The 27,457-nt window shown below is 38.2% G+C and overlaps 1 protein-coding gene across 5 annotated transcripts in view; it reads left to right on the top strand.

Moving 5' to 3' along the window:
• Positions 1 to 272: 272 nt before the first annotated feature.
• DPYD (dihydropyrimidine dehydrogenase) overlaps positions 273 to 27,457 on the top strand; it is a 336,847-nt gene continuing 309,662 nt past the window's right edge. For all 5 annotated transcript variants that reach the window (XR_001876800.1, XM_017827217.1, XM_017827219.1 and 2 more), the window contains exons 1-2: positions 273 to 394; positions 21,482 to 21,592. Coding sequence is in view for 4 of the 5 variants with exons in the window: in XM_017827217.1 (XP_017682706.1) it covers positions 356 to 394; positions 21,482 to 21,592 (150 nt within the window). In the remaining variant the exon portion in view is untranslated. The remainder of the gene's footprint in view (positions 395 to 21,481; positions 21,593 to 27,457) is intronic.

Genomic DNA, 27,457 nt, shown 5'->3' on the forward strand with positions numbered 1-27,457 from the left:
CGCAGTTTCCCTTCCAGGAGGTGCAGGAGACCGGGTGTGCACGTGGTCCGTGATGGGGAGAGGCACATGGACTCCGGCCCTTTCCCGGCGGGGCAGTGTGTGCCGAGCCCCCCGTACAGGACTTCCCTGCCCTCGGTGCCCGCTGTCCCCCCGCGGGCGGTGCCGGTCCCGCGGCACACCTGTGCCCTGCCCCCGGGCGGTTCTGCCCCGCGGCGCGGCCCCGGCCAGGCGCGGGGCGCGCCCGCCCACCTGGGCGTTGCTGCCCGGGCTACCGGCTCCGCCTCCTCCCGAGCTCCGCTCCGTTCCACTCCGGGACTGCGGGGAGCCGGGGGAAGGCGGTGGCGGTGCGGACACCATGGCTCGTGTGCTGAGCCGGGACCCGGTGGACATTGAGGTACCCACTCGCCCTGCCGGGACGTGCGGCTGTCGCTAGCGGGGAGGGGGCTCTGCCCGGCGGCGGCGCCCGGGCCGGGAGCGCCCGGCAAAGTTTGGCGGCGCTGGGGGCCCCGGGGCTGGCCTGCCGCCCGGGAAGCCGCGGCCCTTGCCGGGACGGCCGCCGGGGCACTGCCGGGCGCAGCGCTCCGGCTGTGCCCGTGTGCCTCCCCGCCCCGGGCAGCGCGGCAGTCGCCCGGCCGAGGGGTGTGCGGGGGTGGCGCCCGGCGCCTCCCCTCTAGTCTCCGCTCCTCTCACTCTACGGAGAAGTCGAGGGCAGGGTCTGGCCGAGCCCCGTCTCCCCGGTGGGGTCGGTCTCCCGGTTCTGCCAGGGTTCCTGCGGGGCGGCGCTGCTCGGGGGCCGTGACCTGGTGAGCCCTTGGCGGCCTCAGGCTGCCAGGCTGGTGTTCTCTGTCCTGCAGCTGCCTGTGGGCCGGTGGAGATGTGCAGGACCGCAGCTCTTCGCTGTCCCACCACGGGCCAAGCTGAGCGCACGGGCTGCACCCAGTCTCCGTGGACTAATGCAGTTGCATGGAAGGCTGAGCAGGATGGCAGGTTCAAGTGGCTTGCTGCACCTGTGGCACTTAATGTTTTTGTATGACATTCCTTGCTTCAGGTCTAGCTGGGATCTTGGAAGTAGGTTCGGGGCCTGCCCTGGTGCGAGGTGGACTGACCACTGCTAGTGCAGTGGAATATGTGGTGAACTCCTGCCCATGTTAGCCAGGTTGTATGGTTGGGCTTCAAGGTAGCTTTTTCCCACCCTTCACAGGACCTTGCATATGGCTGTAAACTTCAGCTCTTTATGAAGAGTCTGGAATAAACCAACTTGCAGTTGATAGTCTTGTTCTTGCCTGACACAACTTTTTGTACCTTACCTTGAAATGTAAGGTACTAAGTTTAGGGTGGGCTGTTGCAGCTCACTGAGGGCCGAGTCATAATACCTGAATGTGCACAGCAGCAGCTTGAACACATCTCTAGGTCAGTTGTGACTGAATTTTATCATCAGTTCTCATATTGAGTTTTTGTGCCTAGTCCATTTCCTAACTGATCGGCTGCTCAAACCATGACTCATGTCCAGAAGTGGAATGAGCAGGAAGAATGAACTATAATAGAAGTCTTCTTGGTAGTTAGGGAGGCACTGTGGTATGAAATCAGTACTGTCTTTCACCAGCTCAGTGTTTTCAGAGCAGCCAATCTGGGATTTTTTCAAGGGTTGAAGATAATTTTTTTATGACAAAGGATTGATTTTTAGTTGTACAGGTTTTGAGTATTTTCCTCAAATTTTTAATGCAAAATATTTCTAGTGTTACATTGTTTTGCATTTCTAGATATATGACTCAGATTCAAAGAACAATATTATGATAGGACTGTGTATTGGTAATAGTATGCAGTACTACATGATTTAGAAGACTGATGGATTTTGAAAAGGCTAGCGTTTCCTTTACTCTGAAGTTGCAAATAGAAACTTTGGTCAGCATCTTGCTGTGTTTTTGTTTTCATCAGTCATTTGAACTAGCAAGGAAATCAAGGCAGTCTACTTCTTACCAAATGTATTGTCCTTTCCCCATCTGTTCGAATAAATTTAGTCATTGTATGATTTGTCTCTCAGATGAATATATCAGTAATTGCGGATAATCTAATTGTAGCCCTCCGTGGTGGTGTTTGGTTTTTTCTTTTTCCCCTGCATAGAACTTTTTTTTTTTTTTGGAGAGGGGGAGGTATTTTCAATAAAATGTATTTTATTTTTATCTTTGAAGTAGGGACAGTGTGTGTTAACTAAGTTTATCATTGTAGGTAAATATTCTCAGTAATTTGTTTGTTGAGGGGAGCAATCTATCAACATGAGCACTGGCAGCACAACTTGAATGTTTTGGTCAATTTCTTGGCTACAATATAAAAACTGAACAAGTGATTTAATGAAACTTATCTCAGTGGTTAGTGTCTCAAATTCAAGTTCATATAATTAAAATATTAAATATGATCTTCGAAGTCCAGGTATTACTTGATAATTTATATAAATAGTTAAGGCTGAATAAAAAAACATGTCATTCATTAAAGAGGAGCTGAGAATCTGTGCTAGAAGTAGCTAAAATCACAGCCAGTTCTCCAAGTTATTTTACAAAAGAAAAATTCCAGGAAGCTATCTCCAAGGAATCTTGTCCCCCTTGTTCAGCTTTGCCAGAAGCTTCAGCCTAACTAAAGAAGATAAAGGAATTATATAGATAATCGTGTTCTGAAAGTCTGCTTTCCATATTGTGGGAGACTAGGTGGGTTGTGATTTAAGTATATGGTGGTCTCCATTTATTTATTTTTTTAAACACTATAACTGCCACAAAAATAGCTCCCAAAATACCAAAACAAAACACCAACTCCACCTCCCCTCAACTACTGCCAACCCCACAAACTCCAAACACTGCCTTTTTTCGAATACAGTCAACTGTCAAAATGTGCTGTTAATATTCCTTGGATGCAGATACTCTAAGCAAAAGGAAAGAAAGCCTGTTCAAAAATGGCTACATGTGAAAGTACCTACCTTGTATTTATGGTACAAGGACTTGCCTTGGATTTTTATTTATTACCTCTCTAAATCTTTGTAAGAATTTTTGAAATCTACATTTTGAGGAAAGCAGTCCCTTTCTAACTTGTAATGTGAAACTATGTGCAATGTACATGCAAGATCCAGAGAATGTTTACAGACTTCATGTAAACTTCCCAGTGATACTTTGGGAAAGAAATTCTTTTTTTTTTTCACCTTTCCTTTTGTTTTTACCTGATTCCTTCCTATCATTGTGTATAAGCCATATGTAATTATATCTATTGCAATCTTCAATTGGGAAGAATTGGGAAGAATTGGGAGAAGAATAAACTTGACAAGTGAAACTTGCTTACCTTGCTGTCATAGTCCATGATGCATAGCACCTGCTAAGTATATATTCCAGGGAATGAAGAACCATCACTTCTATCAAACCTGCTACTTCAAACAGTATAGAAACTGCAGGTTGTACAATAAGGCTTCCTTGAAGCTTATGAGCACTTCCCTAGTGGCCTTTACATGCAGCAGGAAACATAAGAAGTTCTGTTTCCCTAACTGATCCTGAAACCAGGTGAGTCCTTTGAGTTCAGGCATGCTGTCTGTAGCCTTAGTGAGCTGCTCAAATAGCCTATAACCTCATTCCGCATTCCACTAGGCACTGAGGAACTCCTGGAGCCACCTGTGTCCTCACTAAGGGCTCAGTGGGCGCAGTCTGGTCCTTAAGAAACATTCCTTTGCACCCTGAAGTTAATGTTGTTTGTAAAGCTTTTGTTCACAATAGGCAATAGCAATTTATTTATACCTATGGATTACACCACCACAGAAATAAGAGCACAGTGAACAAAAAGCACAGCAAATGTTAGATTTCTAAAGTAACACCAAACAAAGATGCTTGGGATGAATTTTATAACTTCTACAATAAAAATATGTGACTTAAGAGCCATCTATACTGTCTGAAGCTAAATGAAAAGAAAGGTTGACACAGTTTATAGTGACAGTGTTCATTGTATTATAAGTGAAAGTGACACAAATTTACCCTGATAATTCTCAGGCAATTCCCAGATTGCAATTTCAGAACATGGCTCTAGCCCTTCACACCTTTCACTTTATTCTCACTTCTGACATCAGTGCTGGGGTGGAAACAGCTGTGACAACGTTCTAGGTACCCAGCTGCTGGTCCAACAGGGAATTACCCATCAACACCCAACTCCCTTTTAAACGTATGCAACAGATGATTCAGAAGGAAGGTGAGATCTGTGAAGTGCCAACATACTCTCCACCTCCTGTAAGAATGGTAACACTGTTTTTCGCACTAAGTTATGTTGGGGGGATGGGTTTTAATTTACTGTCAACGTTTCAGGTTTGTGACAGTGTGGCAAAGCATCTCTGCTCTGCTGGGAAGAAGCCCTTACCAATGAAGGCTGGGAGACCTACTCTCACTAGCTGTAGTCTGGATGGCAAAGAGTTATAAAGTGTTCGCCACCCAAACATCACCGAATGAGATGACTAGAGAGACTGCAGAGAAAACTAGAATGCAGTCAGGAAAACACAGCACACAGAGACCAATACTCAATAATGTCATTCAGGATTCTACTCAACGCTTCACAGTTTTTCCATTCATTAATTTCCAAGTACTTGATTTGGCAACGTTAATTCTTCATATTCTCATCAAATGGATGAGAACAGTGAAAGACTGCAGGTAGAGAGGTGTGTTGGAGAGCTAAGCTTGTTTTGCTCAAAGGGGGAGGCAGGGCAGGGATTGAAAAATAAGAAGTACTGTTAAAACACAGGAAACCTTCAGCAAGATAGCAGGTAATTCTACTAGTCAGCATGGCTCACAAAACTGTCAGGCAAAAGTTATGTGAATAAATAACTGAAGCAGCTTCATTTGATCTAGGCTAAACTTTTATTTTTAAAAGCTCCAATTATTACAATGTTTCTCTCTGTTGTAGATACCTGTTAGTTGTTTGAAGTTCCATAATGAAGCTTTAGTATGTAGAATGTTTTTATGCTGTTGCTTTATAGCTTGTTGTGATGATCAGATGGCTGTTCCAGATTGATGGCTGTGTCTTCCTAGGGTCATTTAACAAACAATCAGTGAGGAAACAAAGCTTCCTGTTTAGCTGTTTTTGTTTAATGAATTTCTCAAGCCTTTTCATTGTTTTAGAGGTTTTATTATAGTAAACCCTTAGCTGAGTGGAACAGCAATTACAGCATGATTGCTAAGACCTCATGGAAGATTATGGACCACAATTACCATGTCTGTCTTAGAGGATTGAACAATATGATTTACTCATCAGGTTAAAATTTGATCTGGCAAGTAGGAAGGAAAGTCTTCTGTATGAAACATTTTATCTTTTTATGTTTTATGTGCAAATCCTGTTGATGCTCAAGGAGTTATGTATGGTCTTGCCTCCACTGCTGATAGTTTGCAAGGTTGTAGTGCTGAAATTCAGTCAAGTCCTCCAAAATAATTGTGTTGGAAAAAAAAATTGACTCGTGCTTTTCATTTTCCTTCAACCTTTGAGTTTCAATGTTACTTATGAGTTCAACTTCCAACTTTTTCCACATTCTTAGCATTCTACTTTTTTTCTAAGAAGATCTTTCAAATAAGAACTGCTATTCCCACCTCTTCTCATGGCTGGGACTTATGACTAGTCGCTGCAGTGAGCAACTCTGAAAACGAGAAGGAACTGAAATTCATTTTCCTTTCACAGAAATGGATTTCTTGATGATTTTATGTTGTAGACCAATCTTGAATTTTATTCTTTCCTCTGCTTAGTGTTACATCTAAGAAAGTAACACTACATGTCTATATAGGAAGCTGAGATCCATAAGACAGGATTTTGCCCTTCAGCTATGACAAGTGCAACAGTGCAGGGCAGTCATTTGAGATGCATTTGAAGGGGGGCAGTTTTAGCAACAGGGCAGAATTTGCACAATTTTCAGTGCATCCCAGAGAGGTGTGGCTGTATCTGATGGACTGCAGTTTACTTGGACACAAGATTGCTTAGCTCTCTCCAATCTACCAGCCAGCGTGCATGCATGGTGCAGTTTGTGCTACCCAAAGACACAAGCTGCTGCTTTTAAAATTAACACTTTTAAAAATTGCACTTTTCATCCTATCCTATACCATTTTGCCAGTGTCAGTAAAATGACCCAGGGAACACAAATGTAACTGGCACTGAGTTGGGAACACATTTCTATTTAAAATATTGAGAAAAGCTGAAATTCCTGGTGGCTGCAGACAAGCTGGATTGAATATGTCCTGTTTGTTCTGGCTATGCTAACCCTTTGACAGCACAGAGTTCAAATCAAAAACTGCTTTCTCTCCCTCCCTCGTTGCCTGGCAACCTCCCTCCTCTTATTAGCATATGATTTCTATTCCTTTTTTATTTCATCAGTACAGTGTTACACACTCTGCTCCCTGCCCTGTGCTGTTGCCTTTGAGAAGAGCAGGATTTGTGCCTTTATATAAGACTTCGGCAAGTATGTGATTTGGCAAAGAAATCAAACATTTGGGATTAGGAAACCCTTGGCCATAAATGCCTTATCAGAAGCTCAGAGGGTGGTGTTTGTGTGGGCATGTTTTTCAAAGTCTTTTCATTTTCATTTGCTGTCATTTTTTACAAAGGGCAGAATTCTTGCAGATCAGCACAGCATAAATCTCTGGCAACTTTACATGTACAGAGCATCAGTTTGTGAAATGTGCTAACAGAGATTGGCTACACAGATCTTGGGGGGCATTTTGTCCTCTTGATCTATATGCAGTTCAAATGCAAGGCCATAATTCAAAACGTAAATTTTGAAAAAAGTCAGATATATCCAGGTCAAATTGTGATTGGGGAAGAAAGCAGCTAAAGAAGTAAGTGGAAGAATTTAACTAAATTATCTGGTTTTCTTCTCATAATAGTGTTTCTTAAAAATAAGACCATTTTACCTTTAAATTGGCCAGGTGTATTCTTTTATGAAATAATAGGTGATTCAGACAGGGTTTTGGTTTAACTTTGACTTTTTTCTGCTCATAAACTCTTACAACCATGACAAAATACCCAATTTTTTTTGTTGTTGCATATGACAAAGAACATGGGATTCAAGTGGGCAAACTTTTTAAAATACGATTAGAAAAAAAACAAGAGTAACAATGAAAATTAGAAGACACAGTGAGGAGGAAATACCAAAGCAAGTACATTTGGGGACTATTTAGATCAAGATATGTAAAGGAGTTTTTTCTTAATATTATCCAAATCGTAAATTACAAATGAAATAACAGCTTTGTTTTCCTATGCTGCTGACTGAATTTGGCAATTTCACTTCATTCCTCTGTGGAAATGCTGATATCTTCCTATGAAACATCTGGGTTTTTACCGTGGTCATAGATGCCTCCCTAAGCCAATGAGGAATTTTTAGTGTTTTTAGGTCTTGCAGGGACTTCACCATTTGAAATTAGAGTAAGCCCACCTATAAAAGTATTTTGGTTTTAATAATTCTTCTACTATTTATATGTATTGTTTCAGAAAACATTATTAGTATGATAAATATTAATATATGTGATGTCCATATTTTATTTGCAAATTTAAAGTGATAAACACAATGAAGTCCTTGAAATGCCAAACCTTTCGTCTCTGCTTAAGCTGAGGTTCAGTTTTACTTTGAGTATGACATTTACTGCCTGAAGTGTTACAAGTGACTTGACCTTAAAAATACGTTTATTTTAGTTCATTGAAATGGTTGGCCTTTCCAGTTCAACTTGACACCAACAGTGCAAATGGGAGAAGGCAGACATGCTTGCCTGTGACTCTATTTGGAAGCAAATTAAAAAGGTATCTAGGCGATGAATCTAAATATTTCCATTTAGATGGGATGTTAGTCATCAGTTAGGGGCAATCATGGTGCATTCTGACATTTTAATTTCGGGTTCAAAAACAATTATATATGTAATTAAGGAGAGAAGTGTCCAGGCAGCCAAACTGTTGGTGTGTGTGGTTTTTTTAATAGATATACCTGTACACACCACTTTGAGACTGTAGAAATGAGGTGGAAAAATTGAAAGCTGCTTTGAAAGTTTGATGTTAGTTAATATGTTCTTCCTAAGGATGCTCTTCTTTCAAATATTAGTCATACATGCAATATCATTAGGTTTATGCTCATTATGGAGATTAGACTCTGTGCCATTTTCAGATAGGTCGTTGTGGTACTTAGTTTATTTATTAATATATTGCTGCACAATTGCCTTGGTTCTTTGTTGTGATTTTGTTAACTGTGCTCTGAGAGGCCTTATTTAAACTGAAACTTCTGTTGAAATGAGCTGTCCTGGCCAGAATTTCTTCAGTCAATGAAACATTTGACCAATGTGGAGAGAATGGAGCAGACTGCTGTGTAGGAGATGCATCACTGAAAACTGGGCTACTGTTCCCTGAGATGGGGTTGTTTTATTGTGCTGTACAGTCTGCATGGAGCTGCCTACCCAGTCTTGAGAGAGGACCTTTTACTGCCCAATTGCATACCTGTCAGTTGATTAAGGAGTGATAATGTTGCGCTCTGAAGGGAGCCCTTTGCAGTCTTGAGATGAAAGGACAGAAGGCAGGACGTGTGCTTCTAGGTGAGGAGAAAAGTGCTGATAAATATGTGCAGGGATCTAGAGGGAAGGAGGAATAAAATATGCAAAGCAAGCTATTGCAGAGTTTAATAATCACAGCATTTTCCTGTACAGCCATTGCACTGTTAACATCTATACTAGCATCTTGCTCATTATAAAATGCTTGGTTTTGCCTTGATTGTGAAGGGCATTCTGTGAAACCCAACTCTATTCTGCTCTTAACAATAAGCTGACTAGTCTTCCATCCAGGCATGTCTAGCATGCATGCAAAACTCCAGAATTCATTTGTGAATGTAGGTAGAAGTGTTAGAATAGGTTATTAAGAACGTAGACCCATAATGTGAGTAAAGAAGATTGAAAGTATAAAGAGAGGTTTTACACCTGGAAGTTATTATAGTTATTTAGATTGAGCGAGAATAATAACCAATTGTTTTCTAAGATGTATGACACATTTATGAAAAACCTTGAAGGATAAATGGATCTTTTTAGTATGCTACTTCCACAAAGAACTCTATGAATAAAATAATAGTGAGAGAACTCTCAGTGGATGCTGAATACTGCTAATTGATGAAATTATTACTTATTACACTGCAACTGAACTCTGCTTAGAAACACTATTTTCAGTATGATTTTTTGAAAATGACAGCTGAAATGTAAGAGGCTTTGTATTGAAAGTGAATAGTGATAATTTCTTGATATCTTTGAAATGAAGGATATTTCAATGACAGTTAAAAACCAAGAAAAGTGTTTTGTTTTTTTTTTTAAGTGGTCAGATAATGCAATATCGCTATGGAAATAAAATGAACTTTTCTGAAATCAATAAAGTAGACTTAATGTGGATTTATGAGGCATTTAAAAAATAACTTTAAATATTCTATTTATAATAAAGCAGTCAATTATTTGTGTCAGCAGTTTTCATATTGTGTCACATGTTAACGTTAAAAATGAAGTTTGTGAGATAGGGTGTAGCCTTCACATTAAGGAAAACTCTTAATTCTAAATTAAATCAGTATTGAAGAAGTAGTCAGTGATTTACTGCTCAGTGCAAAATTCGGAATGAGTACCAGATTTGCCTTTGGTTTAGTATTGATGAAATTAAAGCCTGCTGTCCTTCTTAGTGTGTCTAGTTAGGTCTATATACTAACTCTTAGGACTGTAATCCATAATTGGTGTGAGGATGTGTGCTCAAAATACCACGTGTAGTGTAATATTTTGGAATATAATTACAGGTAAATACGAGAGCTGATTTTAGCCTTAACAAATCTGTTCATCAGTCCTAGAGGTACACTGCCCTACTAATCTTGACGGTCTTCAGAATCAGAGGAACAAAGCAGGCTTGTGCAAATTCACACACACACTTGAATGTGTGGATGTGTGTGTGTGCTGATAACAGGAACACAAGATGGGAGAAGAGAGGTGGTTCCCAGAATTATTCTGCTTCCATTTTAAAGCTGTGTTTGATATTGCCCTTTTTTCAGCTCCAATTGGAAATGCAAAATTTAGAAGATTTTAGTTAACTCAAACATAGCTTTTTAAAACAGATGGAAGTGAGAAAGTGACAAAAGAATTGTGACGAAAAAAAAAGCAAACAAGATAACCACAACAGAAGCTGTTCTAGGATGCTGGTGATAAAATGGAGAAATGAAATGAATACAGAACAGAAAAAAATAAAAATATTGTCTCTTCTCAAAATATCTACAGTCGGACTAAAATGTCAGCAGTAACCAATACTATTGACTGCTGAAGGGCCAGTTCTCTTTAGTTAGGATAGGATATGATAAGAAATAGTTTCCTGAAGACCATAGAACAAGAACTGCTTCTTAAGTAAAGCAGAGTAGCTTGTATGCTGCTAAATCTTGGCACCAGGTGAGGAGATAAGATGAATTGATTTAGGAACACTAAGAAGTATTTAGCTCAAAAGCAAAATTAGATAGTTTTTAACTCCCAGCATAATGTTCTCTGTGCACCTTATTAATGAGCCCTTCGTCAAAAGTACAGAAGCAGGCTTGAGAGTTGGGTCAAAACTCTTTTAGTGCTGGAGCAGTGTTTTTATCATGTCTGTTCTCTGATTCACTTTTATCATCTTAGCTGAAGAGCTAATCAGTAGAGTTTCATCCAGGTTTGCCATCCATTCTGTGCAGTGCAAGGCAGGAGCATGGGGATGAATGTATTCTTGTTCCAGGGTGACTCCAGTAACAATTAGACTGTTATACAAAATGTTTATTCTTGTAATTACTTGTGATGGCTTCCCCCTCTTTCTCCCTGTTTCAAATGGAAGCTAGGGAACTCATGCATTTGAATGGAGATAAGTGTTTAAACTTAGGGAGTTTCAGGCTGAGAACCATCATCCTGGAGGCAATCCTGTGAGAGGCTGCCAGTTGATGTGTAAGTCCAGGAGGGTGAGATAGAACAACTGTTGTGGTTGTGTTCCTCTTGTCTGGTCGGTGTTTTGTCACACTCAGCTAGTGTGCCCTGCTTGGCATACTGGCAGCTGTGAATCCCTTCCTCGGGTGCTGTGAGAAGCAGCTTAATTGGGCATATAACTTTTACTTCTGGTGTTAATCACCCTCCTTGCTTACAAAACACATCTGTCTGTGAAGGTAGGCCTTTGCTCAGGAAAAGGGAGCAAATAACAGCTAAAAGAAGAGCTGACCTAAAGTCAAGTGGGAGGCTCAACATGACTTGGCAATGTGTGCCTGCAGCCCAGAAAGCCAACCATATCCTGGGCTGCGTCCAAAGAGGCGTGGCCAGCAGGTCAAAGGAGGGGATTCTCCTGCTCTACTCTGCCCTTGTGAGACCCCACTGGAGTACTGCATCCAGCTCTGGGGTCCCCAACATAAAAAGGATGTGTTCCTGTTGTAGTGAGTCCAGGGGAGAGCCAGAAAAATTATAAGAGGGCTGGAGGACCTTTCCTATGAAGACAGGCTGAGGGAGTTGGGGTTGTTCAGAACAGAATGCTCAGGAGAGACCTTAAAGCAGCTTTCTGGTGCTTAAAGGGGGCCTACAAGAAAGCTGGAGAGGGGCTTATTTTACAAGGGCATGTAGGGGTAGGACAAGGGGGTTTTACTTTAAAGTGAAAGAGGGTAGGTTTAGATCAGATATTAGGAAGAAATTCTGTACTGTGAAGGTGGTGAGGCACTGGAACAGGTTTCCCAGAGAAATTGTGGATGCCCCATCCCTGGAAGTGTTCAAGACCAGGTTGGATGGGGCTCTGAGCAACTGGTCTAGTGGAAGGTGTGCCTGCCCATGGCAGGGGGTTGGAACAAGATGGTCTTTAATGTCCCTTCCAACCCAGACCATTCTATGATTCTATGAGGTAGAGACTAAATCCACATTTCTGAAGCCATCCTGCTCTGAAGAGCAGGAAAATAATTAAAGCACTTATAGAACAGTTACCTGGATACTCTTCCTTTGCATCATTTCTGAATAACATTACTTCTGTTACTCTGCAGTATGTGCTCCTGCTCATACCAAACCACAAACAAAGGGATGCCGATCTGAGACAAGTGTTTGTTAATATTTCAATCCTAATTGAATGACAGCTTTGTGGTCTTGTAGTCTAGGAAAGACAGCTTTGACCTGTCATCAAGATGGAAATTTTATTTTTTTAGAAGTCCAGTACTTTAATTTTCATGCTTGAAATCCACAGCTTCAGAATCATTACAGTATTTTTATAGGAGAAATACTTCACTATAATTTTAGAAAACTTTAAAAATTATAAAAATACTAGTTCTTCCCTGTTTAGAGGACTCACAGCAGAGATGCAATTTTGCTTAATAAGTAAAAGAGTTGGAAAATAATGCTACTACATACAACACCCTTTATAAAGTATTTTAAAAATAAGTTTTCTGGTATAAGCATGGGACAAAGTATGATAGATCAGAATCCAAATGTTTACTGGCATGTTTTTAGACTGGGAAGCCTAATCTGATTATCACCTCTGCCTCCATCCCACACTTTCATCAGTATTTAATGTCAATAAGATTTAAAAATCAAAATTGTAAGAGTGAAGAACTCCAAGGAATCCCTTTGTATTTCCTGTTGTCAATTTATGTTCCATTGTCATCTATAATGCATGTGATTCCCCATGTATTTACAGAATATCACGTTTCTTTGCTTAAAGGTATTAACATCACTGTGTGCTTCTGCAAAAAAAAGACAAAGATGTTTTAAAAGGAAAAGGGGAAACTGGCAACAGTTTCCTCTTGCCTTACTTGCATGGGTTGTCAAATTTTATTGCTTGAAAATTGGCTGAGGTTTTTTTCTTTTTTTTTTCCCCCCAATTATCAGGCATTTAATTATATTTTAAAATGTGACTTCACATATCAAACCATTATTGTTTATAGTGTACAATTAACAAGTCCTTCACATTTCTACTGGTTATTTTTTCCCTTTTGATTAGAATGATCTGATGTATACACAAAATTACTAGAAAATCAGTAGTTCCATTTCCAGTTTTGTATTTTACCAAAGTATTTAACAGTTGCTACTGACATTTTTGTAGAAGTTTAGACACTAGTTGCACAAAGGTAAATTTACTTCTTACTTCTTCATATTGCAACAGATTTAGAATGTCGGTACTGATAGATAGTTGGCATGTTCTTGGAACAAATACAGAGGTTCACATGTATTTCAAGCACTGAACGTACTAGATCTTTTGGATGTATATTGTCACTCATCCTTGAATTTCAAGTTCATTTATTGGACTTTGCAAATCACCTTTTAACGAAGTTCTCAGAACATTGCTTTGGTTAGCTAAAATTAGTTCTGCTGATTTTGCCAATGATTAAACTTAGGCAGTAGTAACTTTGCTAATTTCTCTTTTGTGATCAAAATTTAGTAGAGTGTTCACCTGTCATGAGCTGACATGTCTCTAATGCAAGTTTGGGTTTTCCTTAAGCAAACACCCACAATTGAGGGTCCAGTTGGGAGGTTCAGTTATGGGGATACAGTGGCCTATTTTTGGTTTTGGCATTAAGTTTATTTTCAAAGGGCAACTGAGCTTGCTTTCTTTTTCAGTCTTTTTGTCTTCTTGTAGAAAAATAGAAGTGAGGTGTAAATGTATGTATATGATAACGATCCTTTGTGCTGTAATCCTTTTGTTAAATGACTCTCTGTGTGAATGAGCAGTTACCAAATGGCATATGTATTCCTCATGTAAACAGAGCAATTTGATGTGCAAGCAGTCCAGACATGGATAAGTTTTATAGTGAGGAAACCAGAAACTACTGTTACGCCTGTGATACAAACCTAATATTTTCTGAAGCTTTAAGTTTTGATTTATAAAGAAGGAATATATTTTTGTTAGGAAGATGAAAAAAGGTAACTTTGGGCATAGTGGGTTTCACAGACTGTGGAGACCATGCATGTGCTTGCTTCTAATGTAACAGCATTCATAAAGCTAAGAATCAAGACTGTGACAGGAGTTGCTCTGGGTTTCTTTTTGTACTTAGCCAATTGGTTGCATGGTTAAAAACTGTCCAGTTAGAGAGAAAAAAATATTAAAATGTTAACTGTATGTGGAGAAGGATAGCTGCACCAAATTAAAACCTTCTACGGTAAATTAAGTAATATTTTAGACAACAAAATGAATACATAATAGTGGAATCAACTTTGAGTAAATCTACAAGAGCTGTGCTCAGCCATGCCTTCTCTGAATTTGCTATATGGAGGCTAATATTTTTGGATGTGGTGTATTGTTTATAGTGTGAAAACATGATCTTATCACAGAGTAGGGAGAAGCCTCAGAACTGATCTTTTGTTATGGTGAAATTTGAGCCTGCTTTACGCTGTATGGTTTTGATGTATATGTGCTTGTGTTAAACACATGAATAATTCACTCAATACTAGTACTACTTGGGTACTTAAAGTAAAGCAGGGAGGGTGGGTATTCGCTTTAGTTTTCCCTGTGAGGGTCAAGGCACTTGAGCAGAGATTAGTTGTGTCAAGGAGGTAGCATGCAGAGTTTCCAGCAGCGTAATTTACCACCCAGAGCTCTTCCCATAGAGGAGAGTGGTTGGTATCTAAGGGAAACAACTCTTCTTGTTTTTTATCTTAATAAACCTTTTAGAATTTACAGTAATACCTAGCACAAATGCATTGCTGAGTTAGAGAAATCAAGCTCTTAATCTGAAAGTTAAGGTATCAACATGATTAGGTAAACCATGTTTAGGATTGTGTAATTTTGCTACTTTGTTAATCTGTAATGCATTAACTTTGCTTTTGTAACAGAAAGTGCGCTTTTGTTAACTCATATCTAAGACTTTCCCGGCTTTTGTGGGAGTGATTTAGAAAACTGCTCTTTTGGTTAAGACTTAAGTGTTTACATACTGCAGGGAAATCTGAGGATCATGAAAATCTGTAGTGGTAAAACCGTTTTGAAAATGCCATTTTTTATGTATCTAGTAATGGATCTAGGACTACACTCCTAGGATACTGGCATGCTATGATGAGTAAGGTAAATAGTCTTACTCTCCCTAAATATTTGAGGCTATGTAAGGAGTGCAAGAAACCAAAAAGGTGTTTGTTCTGATATAGTAGCAGTCTGTTTTATGGGGAAATGTAAATCTATGTGGAAATGTAAAGAGGAAGATATAGTACTTAAATGCTATGCTAAAGGCAGTGACCTGTCAGTGCACAGCTTATCACAAGATCATCCACTGGCCTTAGTTTTTGCACTTTTTTGAGATTATGTGGCTCAAAGAAGAAATTAGTCTTCTGATTAAAAGTTGAGTATTTTTCCAGGTGTGTTTGAACTCTCCCTGCCCAAATGCACACCGATATTCAGGGTCAGACCTCAGTCCCTTGAGCCTGTTGGCTTCTCAGTCCCTATCTCACAGGAGGCTGCAGTGCTACTGCTCTTTTAGCACTGGTTCATAGGTTGGTTGTGTATCCAAAGAAGTGGAACCCTATCTTCCAGCTTTCTGGACCTTGAGGACTCTGGTTTGTAGCTATCATTGTAGTGTAAAGTGCTGTTTCTCAGACATGGACAGAAAAGGCCACCTAGAGAATTTATCCTTATTGAAAGAGAAGAGGGTTGCACCTCATCACATTGATATACTGCAATAAAATGGGTTTGCAGTAAGCTTGTGACTTTGCTCACACATGCAGCCATTTGTCTCAGTAGCAGAAAATATATCTGATAATATACTAAAATAATTCTCTGGGGGTTTCCCTTGGATTCTCCAAAGGCTGACCACACTGTTCCCCTGACATCTGCGCTCATTTCACATTTCACTGAGCTTTCTCTGGCCTTTGTTGCCTCACAATTAAACCAGGCCTGAACTGCTGTGAAACCACAGTCTTTTCACCTTTTTGAAGTTTTTGGATGAACTCCTAAGATACATTATCAGCCAGATTATATAAATTGTTTGTAAGATTCTCTTCAGATCTTGAGTAAGGAAATGCACATTTGACACAAGTGTCAATTTATGGGATATTCTGTCATACATAAACATGAGGGAGAAATTCACAACATTGTCCCATATTCTTTCAATAATGAAATGTTACATAGAGCTAGCTTCTGGAAGATTTGACACCATAGGTATTTAATTTTTAAGGTCTTGTTTATCTTCTAATCTTACAAACTCTTCTATGACTAGAACTTGCTTTTGGTGATTTGGTAATGAAACTTTCACCAGTTTCATTCACCAGTGATAGTTAGGGACTTTACAGGCTGCATCTAACTGTGCTTCATACAGGCTTCTGAGAGGCACAGTAGATGTAAAATATGAACTAGGCAGTTCAAATTAGATATTAATAGAAGGAGTTCATGCCTTGGTCGTCTTTTTCTTCACTGACATGGTTTTTAAACACTGTTCATTATTCTGGGTCATCTAATCTTTTAAAAACAAATACTTCTATCTTGAGTTCTTTGGCTTTTGACTAAATAACAGTTATAAAATTAATTTCATGTTCAGACATACTAGAAAATATCATCGGAAAAGCCCCAGGTACTTGTTTCTGTCAGTGAATTAACACTTGCATAGCTTTGAAATTAATTGTTTAGTGTGCTCATTACTCCTAGAAAAAATAAATATGTTCTCATTATGTTCACTTGGTGAACATATGTATCTTACACTACATTTAATGTTACTTGCTGTGAGGGAGATTACAACTCTTTTTTAAGGAAATTGGGTAGATTAATGGAATGGGGTGGGTTAAATTGTTCACCACATGCATTCCCTAGCATGCCTAGGCTACTCCTGAATTTTAATTGATGTATATAAAAGAGCTTAGCTGAGGAGGCTCTATGAAGCAACTGGAGTAAATCAGGATATAACCTGTGTATTGCAGGGTTTGGGCTAGGTAAATGTGCTATATGCTAAAACAAAGAGAATAACACATGGGACTGTATTTTATGCCCACAATCATAGTCTGCATGCACACAGTTGCATTTTCAGCAGGTCCATTGTGACTGTATATGTATTGATCTGTGGTGAACTTAAGCAGGTGTTTTGGGGCTGTTAATAAGAAACTTTCCCAACAAGCTAGGGGAAGTGGGCAGAATCCATGAAACCAGCAAATTTTTACTTTGTCTTGTTAAGAAGCTTACACAGTTCTAATGCTGCAACCTGTGACAGAGCCTGCAGGTAGATTTTTCTGATCCTTATTCTGACTTTGAATTACCAATAACAAAGACGAGGATTACTGAGGACTAAATACTCCTGGTGCAACTCATTGGTTTCAGTAGGAGGCTTTCCAGAAGCAGAGGAATCTGAACTATTGAATTTTTTCCAAACTTACTGTTTTGAGTGAGGGACAATGTCCACGTAAGCAAGACACCTGGCTAAGATTTTTACTTTGGAGCAGAGAAAGGAAAAAAAGAAAAAAAATCCAAAGATTTCACAACGTAGTGCTTTAAAAAAAAGCTTTCAAAATCTGAATTTGTGCCATATATTTTACAAAGACAATGCTAGACTAGCAGGACTTTTTGAGGACTGCCTTGAAGTTATTGAAGTCCCACCTGTGATTTAAATTGTACTCTTTTTCCTAACAATGTGCCCTCTCTGCCTGCCTCCCCTATCCCTCTTGGCTTTGGAGCATTCCCAATAAGTGTAGTGCTTCCATAAATTTATATTTTATTTTGCTGAATATGCATTTAATTAAGAATCAGATTTAATTGCAATAGCTTCTTCTGATTTCAGGAAAAGGGTGGCTTTATGAGATGGGAATAAAATGTTGTGTGACACTTTTAATGAAATTAAAAGTGAAATGAAATGTCCTTACCAGAAATTTGTTGCATCACTGGGGAGCAAGTGCCAGACCTGCCCTGATTTAACCAAAAGTGCTGTGTCAGAAACAGGACTCCCAACTGGAAGGTGTATTCTATCCTGAGTGACTGCTTTGAAATCACTTATTTGGAGTAATATTAATTCAAATTTTTTATAAATTACTTACTGTGATATAATATGCTGTTTTAAAACTTTTACAGTCTTTTGATTAATAGATGATAGTGAAAATTAGAGCTAGTATTTTTTGTGTAGCCTTGTTAGTCATACAGTTTAAAGTAGAAGCTAAGCAATAAGCATCTAATGAATAGCTTATGGTAAGTTTATTCTCAGAAGCTGTGTTAGTGTTGGCACAGATCAACATAACCATTTGTCACTAAATTCTCAAAATTTAAAAACTGTAGCTATGACTTATACATGCTAGTTGTTCTCCATGTACATTACATATGAGTAGCTTAATGCATTTTAGGATACTTGCAACCTTAATAGCTATTAGTCACATAATAACAATATAATATGTTCCCTTCCAGAAGAGGATGTATTCAGAAATCGAACCATTCTTCTATATTTTGTAGCTTATAATTGTTGTATTTCAAAAGACTTAAAGAAGTCATCGTCGTGGGTTATTATTAAAAGAATTCCTTAAGGTAGTTGTATTTGAGGAACTCATCTGCAAAATATACTGGTTTACATTCTGTAGACAGGCCACTCAGCTTTCTTCCCAAAGTGAAGTCTTCAAAATAATCTATGGAGATAGTGAAAGAAAGTATAATTCTTTGGTGGTGTGCATAATCATCAGCACTGTGCAAAGCTGCAGGTTTAGCTCTACTGTGCATGTTGTGCAGCTGTGCCACGAGTCACAAACTCAACATGTGCATCTGTGTACCTACTCATAGCCCCATTTCTTTCTCCATCAACCTAAACAGATTTCTACACAAATACAGAAGTGTTATATTCTGATTTGCAGCCATTAATGATAATGGATTTATACCTACTTTATTTTTAATGAAATAAATGTGGCCATTTATGTAAAACTGTAAAGATATTATTCACAGGTTCTGCATTACTATACAAATAGCATCTTCATGTGAAATCCAAAGTTCAGAGTACTTTGAAAAGGAGTGTATTATGTACTTGCATTCTCTGTTGAGGAACTTGAGTCTTGCCCTTTTAGCATCTGGAGAGATCAACAGCTCATCTGTCAAGAAAGAGAATTTATGGAGCAGAATAAGCATGGAATTCAGACAAGCAAGATTGCAGAACCCCAAATAATTCTTCTCACCAGCAGCTCTCATCCTGCTCAAATGACCAGTGTGTTAGAGAGACTGGAGATCTCAGGATTCCTTTCTTGCGTGTCCAGAGTGGTTTATTTTTGTGCATACGTTGTTATTTGCAATACAGACTGTAGAACTTTCTTCTCAGTAATTTTTCTTCTTAGTTGCTGACTTATCTGCATTTATTTGTTAAATTTACTAAATGTCTGACTAGCCATAAGCTGTGAAAAACCAACCAGGGAACTGAAATGAATAGGAAGAAAACACCCTCATGGATTTTCGTTTCTGACAGTTCAACAGACCCAGAAACATTTACATTACTTTGCCATCCAGGCAGTTAACATCTGAGTTGTTCTTAAAACACCAGAGATCTCTAGCTAGAGCAGCCACTCTGGTCGGCAATCCAAGATTTAGGCAGGTAGTATATTATTTAGGTAGTGGGAATATAAACAATTTTTACATTGTATATGTGATTGAGTATTTTCTGTGCCAGTTTTAATTCAGATTTAATTCTGGGACATGCTGTGCTACGTAGTCCTTTTGGATTTCTGCAACTGTTGCGCTTGGAGCCATGCTCCTGGTGCAGAATTCCAACAGGAGCAAACATATGGGGATTCTTCCGTCCTTGGCTTGCCCCGCCATTTGTTCCATGTTTTAAACCAACTGGTGCTGTACCCAGTGGAGTACATCTGTTACAGTTTATTGCTAGAAATTTGCAATTCATTTCAGTTTGCTAAAATAATTATAATATTCATGGCCAAGCATTAAGCAATTACAAAAGAGAGAAGACAAAATTTTGCTGAAGTTTGTGTGTGATTCAGAACCTACTACCCGGTTTCTGTAATTTGGCCACTCAACAGTCAGATGTGCTCCAACAATTGAGTTTGATTATCCTGAGAAATTAAAGTATCAACTGAGATGCTGTAAATGACATCCCTTATGTGGATGCCCCTGCTCTGTTTTAATTAAGAGTGAAATAAATTGGCATAAACCACTACTGACTGCATTTGGTTGCCCACATCTTGCCTGAGGTACTCAGCTGGGGAACACCTAGAAATGGAGCAGTCTTTACTGCTGGAATTGCGGAAGCACATCCAGTAACACCCTTTAACTCTTTCTGAAAGTCAACAGCATGTAGACTGCTAAATAGTCTATACCTTTTTGAATGTTGTACCCCACTTTTATCTTTGTGCTTCAGGCAAGCTGGGAGTTACTGCATTGGGCTGTGTTGTTGTTTGCAGGTAGAATTTTCAAGTAGGTGAGATTTCTGGTTTGTAGGAAAAATGGATTACCAATCAGTTCAGATTTAAAGCATTAAATAGTTCGGCAGAAAGTGACTCCTTCACATTTAAAATAAAAAGTCCCAATAATTGTCAGTACAATAAAATCTTAATACAACAGATTACTGTTTCATCATTATCACCCACTCAAGCAGACTTTTAAAATTAGGAAACATCCTGATATAATATTCATAACCCTATTGTACTCATCATGTTCAGCCTCCATTTCTCTAGGTCAGTCTTGCACATCTTTGACATATAGTAGCAGAATAAGCACACCCAATTCACCACAGTGGAGACATATAGTGCTGAAGTCCATGTTTTTTGAAGGCAAACTTACAAAACTAATTCCAGGAGTTACAACCAACAACGTGCCTGGTTTGGTTCTCCCTCACAGACCTGAGTCTGGATGTGTCTCTTGCGTGCCTTTCACACTCATCCCTTGAATTAAATGAGGTCAGTTTTGCTATGGAAACCTGTCACTTGCCTGATTGGAAAAAGAGCTTGGGTTCCAAAAAGCGAATTTAATTTGTTGAGTTACTCTAATACAGGGAAAGACACTAAAAACTTCTTTCTGCCTGTTGTCAGATCATCACCATGACTTAAAAGTGTGGCTATATTTCCTGGATTTGTTTGTATCCTTGCAAATAAAAGCATTTTATGACAAATGAGTTAGCTCATCAGCTCACTAGGTGTAGAAGCAAATTACTGTGCGGGGGAAGTTGGAGTTTATATTGAAATGATGAAACATTCAGAAATAAAACAGATCCTTTTTAATGTTTTTGCTTACCTTGCTTTACAAGTGTTACTTGGAGTGATATAATGAAGCAGAATTATGTGTTTCTATATGCTGTACATAAAAAATATCCATGGGAATGGAAACCATTATTAAGGCCATTAAATATAATTTTGTTTTCTAGTAATCCTAGAAATGTCTTTAAATATTCATAATCTAAGTTGTGTGGACAATGTGAATCTAAACTAATTAGTATGGAGTTGGGCTATAATGTTAAATAATTGTGGTTTGGTTTTGCATAGCACTGTAAATAAGTGTGTAAGGTGTGATTTAAGAGGCTTTGAACTTCCATGGAAATTTTATCTATATTTTAATGTTTTCTATTCTCTTTCTACAGAACATTCTGGCTTTAAATCCCCGAAAACAGACACATGCAACTCTTCATTCAACTGCAGCAAAGAAGCAAGTAAAGAAGCAATGGAAAAGGAATTTTGACAAAAGCTGTTCGGTAAGAGCATGTTCATTATTGCATCTGGAACATGCAATAAATCATTAAGGCTGAAATCACAGTTGTGTGAGAGATAAATTGGAGTTTCTTGTGTTATTCGGTAGCCAAATTTGGCTTCTATTTTGCTCCTGTAGATACAGTTACTTTGTGATGAGCTAACTACTTTTCAGACCCTATTGCTTGTCATCCTTTTTTCCTTTCTGCTGATTTAGTAAGTCTTCGATGCAACTTTTTCACCTTTTTTTATGGAGTCTGATCCGTCTCAAGTGTCAGCTCCCGAGTCACATGGAGCCCCTTAACTTCCCTGAGTAGCCAGCATCAGCTGCATCTTCTGCCACTTCCTCCTTTTTCTTCTGTTTTCCAAGAGTAACACTGGACAGAGCAGCACTTCAGTATCCTTTCTGAGACTTTTAAAGGTGATTTTATTTTGCTACAGAAATAGGGGAACCTGTCACATGTATCTATTTGATATATAAATAAATACATAAAGCTTAGATTAAAACATGGCTCTGGACTTTAAATTTTGTGCATTGTATTTTTCAGGAAATAGTTGATTTTAGAATAAATGTTTTTTCGTTATAAATTATTTCTACCATTAGATATCATAATTTTCTCTCTAGGTATTTGAATTCCTAGTCTCAGTGTGATATTTGTAAAATCCTCTTAGACTTTTGTCTCTTTGATCTCTCATCTGATTAGAAGGTCTGTAGTGTCTCCCTACACATTGTGTTAGATAATCCTCTAAATTCAGGAATTTTTAAAAGTGGAGTACTACATCTGCAAACTATTTCCTTTAACATTATAATGATACTGGTTATCTTTTCATAGTGTTGTCAAAACACCTTTTCCTGTTAAGCAGGCAAATTCAGGTAGGAAATCGATATTTGTTTGTAATTAAAAGTATCCCACCCAATACCCAACAAAACACAAACCAAACCAGAAATGACACAAAGTTCCTCAGTTTCTTAAAATCATGAAATCCAGTATGACTAACAAATATTTGCTGGGAGGAGCAATGCCTTAACATTTCAGCAATAGTCTTAGTATAGCTTCCTGTTCTATGGCACTGATTATAAGAATCTCTTTCTTATTATAGCTAGTATTCCTATTTTCTTTTATTTATTGGCTTAGTATTATATATTGGCCAGTATTATAATAACTGGAAACTAATGTACAGGAAAAACTTCTCTGTTGCAAAGAGGGACGATTATTTTGGGATGTCTGATGGAGGTATTGCCCACAACTGTCTGTTCCTGCTGCCCAGACAGTTGAGCTGCTTAGCAAGTGGCTTCTGGACAGCTGCAGTTTACATCGTCATGTTTTCAGGTGACCTGAAATCAATACCGTGCTGCAAACTCTGTTTTCAGAAACTGTTTGTTAGGAAGCTCAGCTATCCATGCAGCAGGGCAGCTGGGTATCTGTGTAGTAACCTCATTAGCTGTTCCAGTGTAAATTATCCTAGTTAGTTAAACTACAGTGTACACACTTAACTAATGGGTGTGTTGATGGACATTTTCCAAATTGTCTAGGCTTTTAAATCGCTCTTAGTAATCTCTGAGCTTTTCTCCATGTCAGCCTTGTTTGATTTTTGTATTCAGTTTAATTAAAAAGTGTTTGATATTTGAAGGTTTTGCTGTTATTTGTGAAAGTGCATAGTTTTCTAGAAATTGTCTCTCTTCCTGTCTTTCTGCTGTTAACTGTATGTGTTTACCTCGTAGTGTCTCAAATATTCTTGGATCCCCAAGGCCTGAGCTTCTTGGGCTGTGCAAACACCACTGATTTGGTGTCATTGCTGGCTTGTGTGCCTTGTCTGGATTTTCACTTGACAGAAATTCTGATCCTTGTCAAATATTTCAGGATGATTTTCTTTGGCATAGGTTTACAATCTAAGAAACAACTTGGTTCTATAGTTCTGCAATACTGCATGGAGATCTGTGCAGTTATTAGGACCCCGCACTGACAGAGATCTGCTCATGTGTTGCATCTTACAGGATTAAGGGTTAGAAAGAAACAAATGTGTACATGGACAGATATAATTACCTTCATCACAGATAGTTCTTATACTGCATATTACGAATTATTTTGTAGAAATGTTACATAATTTAGTTTACAAGCTATTATGAGAAATGTAAAGTGCTAGAAGACGCTGTAAAGAGCTAGTGCTTATTTTTAGGTGAGTGATGGTCCTAGTTTTTAGAACAGACAAACATTTCTTCACTCAGAGATATATTCTGACAGAAAAAACCCTGAAAGAATCAAACTTAAATATTTGTCTGGTCTCCCATTACATAAAAGACATTAGGAAAAAATGAGAGGCTTTTTACATTCTCCAGATCATTGTTGTTGAGTGGTTTTAATAAAAAAAAAACCAAAAACATGAAAACCAAAAACAACAAATGGTAGAATCCTTTCCTAAACTCCTTAAATTAAGAAAGGTAATGTAGGAAGGATGCGTTGAGCACAGTTTTCTGTTTTGGTCTAAAAAGCCATTGGCAGTAATGTTTAGTCCTGCTAATGAACAGATCAAGCTCTGTTTGAAGTCCATATGAACTTTATATGTTTCTATTTCCTTAAAATCTGAATTTAGCTTTTAGCTTTGGATTCTTTTAAAGCTGAACCGATGCTGCCTTTGCAGGAAGGTGGGTGTATGAAAATACAAGACTAATTAAATTAACAGCCCTCAAAACTCTGAACAAAAGCTGCATCTGCTGAGGCATGCACACAGTGACTTTGTAATGTCTAATGCACTTCCAGATGGCAGACTTACATATTTCCTCAGAATAATTACACAAGTGAAATTTTAACTCCTAGCCTGCTCTGAGACACTTTGGATTGCCCATTTAATGAGTTCTGAAGTGGAAACTGTATGTCAGTCTTTCCTCAGCACTGGAAAAGTATTCTCCTAAAGGAAGGTTCGATTATGCTTTTGATGAGTGCTATTGTTTATTTACTATGTTAGCAACCAAGTTTTGCTGTAAAAATAAGTTATAGATGTAGGTGCAAGGTAAGTCAGCTTTCCTTCAAAATTTTTAACTCAGAGATATATATCAGAGTAGGAAAACTCTTTATTGCAGTGTCACCCTCAGTAACAGTGTTAGACCTCTTGTTTTTTCCTGAGTCATGTTGAAAAGTGGTGTAAACAGATGCTTCTAGTCTATCTGGGGGAACAAAGACTTCTGTTGTTCAGAAGAAATTAAAAGTAGAAGAGTTTTGAAATGGCTGTACTAATACTAAATCTTGAAGAAGGTTACGAAATTTAGATCACATTAGGTCATCAGTTTACAGATAAAACAAAAGCAAAGAAATGAAATGTGGAAACTGAGGATTTGCTTTTATTTCAGGGCTTTCCTGTGTAGTTCAGGATTGCTAAGACTTCTGATTAATGTTTTTATTTATGGTTTCCAACTCTCTATAATTCCATTTCTGTGTGTATTTTATACTTGCCGACATTTAGATGACAAACTAGATGGGCACACATTGTGTACATTTGAACTGCACTCCACACACTGTATGAATGGGGTTTCTAAGCATTATGGAACAAGTTCTGCTTTTACCTTGAACATGTGCATGGTTGTCATTTAAATGAAATTCACCTCTGCAAGTTTTATAAATTCACTTGTCACTGGAGAATTCAGTGGGACGTTTTAGTCCAGTATTCTTTTTTGGTAATGAAACCTTGGAGTTACCTACTAGGGATAGGTGAGAAGTTGATATAGATCCACCTGTGTATACAGACTTTCTTCAGTTTCTTCAGCATTTAGACTTTCAGACTTTCTTCTGGACTTAGAAGTAATAGTAATATTTGCTCCATATGGAAGTGTTGGAAATATTTCAACAAGACAAGGAGGGTGAAAAGGAAATGGGGTTTAAATTGGTTTGTAGCTAATTGTCTTAGCCTGTAACAGTATTGATTTTCTGGCAGCACTAGCATTATTCTTTGTCCTTACATGTGCTAAGCCTGATCAGCATTGTGCAATAAGAGCTTCTCCTCTTCCATGAACAAAATAATTTTAAAGCCCAGGTGTTGTGGTTTTTTGTGGGGGTTTTTTGTGTGTTTTTGTTTTTTTGTTTGTTTGTTTTTTTGTTTGTTTTTTTTTTTTTTTGCAGGGGCATCACTTTGGGCAGGAGTCTTTAACTGTACTATAGTTCTTTCCAGCCATTAAAAAGAACCCAATTCTTCACCTTGTTTTTTTCTGTGCAGCCTTAAGGTGCAACTACCTGATTGCTTTGTGCTAATGATGGAGAATGAGATCTGCAGTTTATTGCAAGATGTAACAGCTCATGTTGCTCTTAAAATTCAGGGGACAAGGGTACTCCCTTGAAACAGTAATAATAAGTGCTTGCTTGCTAAAACTTCAAACTACTTTTCATTTTGATAGTATTTCTGTGGCTGTCACTGCTATATATAAGCATCTGAATTATTTGAAAAAAGATTTGTAAATACCTCTTGATGTACAAATGTCCAAGCTTGCATAGAAAAACTTGTAAAAAAGATGGTCCTTTCTCAGCTATAATCAGTTTGTTACTCGAAGTATTGCCTTCCGATGAGGTGGAAAAATGCCATGTGATTTTTGTGCCTAATCATGTATCATGCTTACAGAATAATCAAGTTAGCATTTCACAAATAACTGATGGGTTGAAGCAGAAATAGTGCAAATTGCAAACAAGTAGATATGAAACCCAGTTCACCCAAGGCCTGAAATCAGGAACCTTATATAAATGCTTTTTCAGTGAGTAATTTGTCCATTTCTAGCCATGTATTGATGAAAGATTCTATATTTATAAATAAAAAATAATCTCAAATATTGAAAAATAGAGAACACTCATTAAAGGAAATCAACTCAATTATATTTATAATCTAAACGTATAGTTTACCTTTGCAAATATTTATTTTTGTCTTCATTGCATATGAATATGCAAGTTTAGCTCTTTTCTGAATGGATATACAATGGCAGATGTCTCTCTAATCGCTGCTCTATTCAAACATTAATTGGTAGAACATATGTAGAATTCTACTAGTCTGAATAGGTATAGGATAGCAGCAGTCTTTTTAATCACATCACTATTCAACCACTAATTGGTGTGATGATTAAGGGACATTAGAGGGAGCACTTTGACATCTGATTCTTTGAACTGATGTCTGCTCGGGCTGCGCGGTATTCATCATGGCCAGACTGATTTCTTAAATAAAACGCTCTGATTCCCAAATGTGGAAAATATTGCATTAGGATCTATTGAGGTGATTAGGGAATTTGAGAATGGTTCTTTTATTTAACTAGTGATTGACTGTATATGCACAAACTATTCTTATGAATAATACATGTGTTACTGAGTATCAGAAAGAGCTGAGAAGTAACATCAAGAGATTTTCTCTTTTCTCATAGTGTCAATAATTAAATATTAATACAAATTTTAAATGTACCAGTTTAATCATTTAGCAGTCAAATTCCTACTCATGCATTTTTTAGATTAACTAATTACTCTGCATTTTCTTGTATTGATAGCATATGCTGGCATTTATAACCATTTTACTGGAATAAAATAGTTTACATGTTTATATATGATATCACTTGCTCAAAGAAATGCGTATTATAGTCCTTGAATTTTCTGTTTTATATTTGTTTCAGTGTCTTAGAGTATTTTCATTAGAATATCTCAATAGCTCCTAACTTGCCTGACTGCTACAAATTAGTGCTTCTATGCACATTTTCTGTGTATCAGATTATAAATACTAGTTGGTGGCAAGTTATGCCAAATGCTTTCTTAGTACTGTGCAAAAGGTTCCTTCTTAACCCTGGAGTGCTTGCAAAACCACCTCTGACCTCTTAACTTCCTCTGTTCAGTTCTTCAGGTTCAGTGTTCTTC

This window comes from Lepidothrix coronata, unplaced genomic scaffold, assembly GCF_001604755.1.
Source record: "Lepidothrix coronata isolate B3197 unplaced genomic scaffold, Lepidothrix_coronata-1.0 Scaffold136, whole genome shotgun sequence".
Taxonomy (NCBI): Eukaryota; Metazoa; Chordata; class Aves; order Passeriformes; family Pipridae; genus Lepidothrix; species Lepidothrix coronata.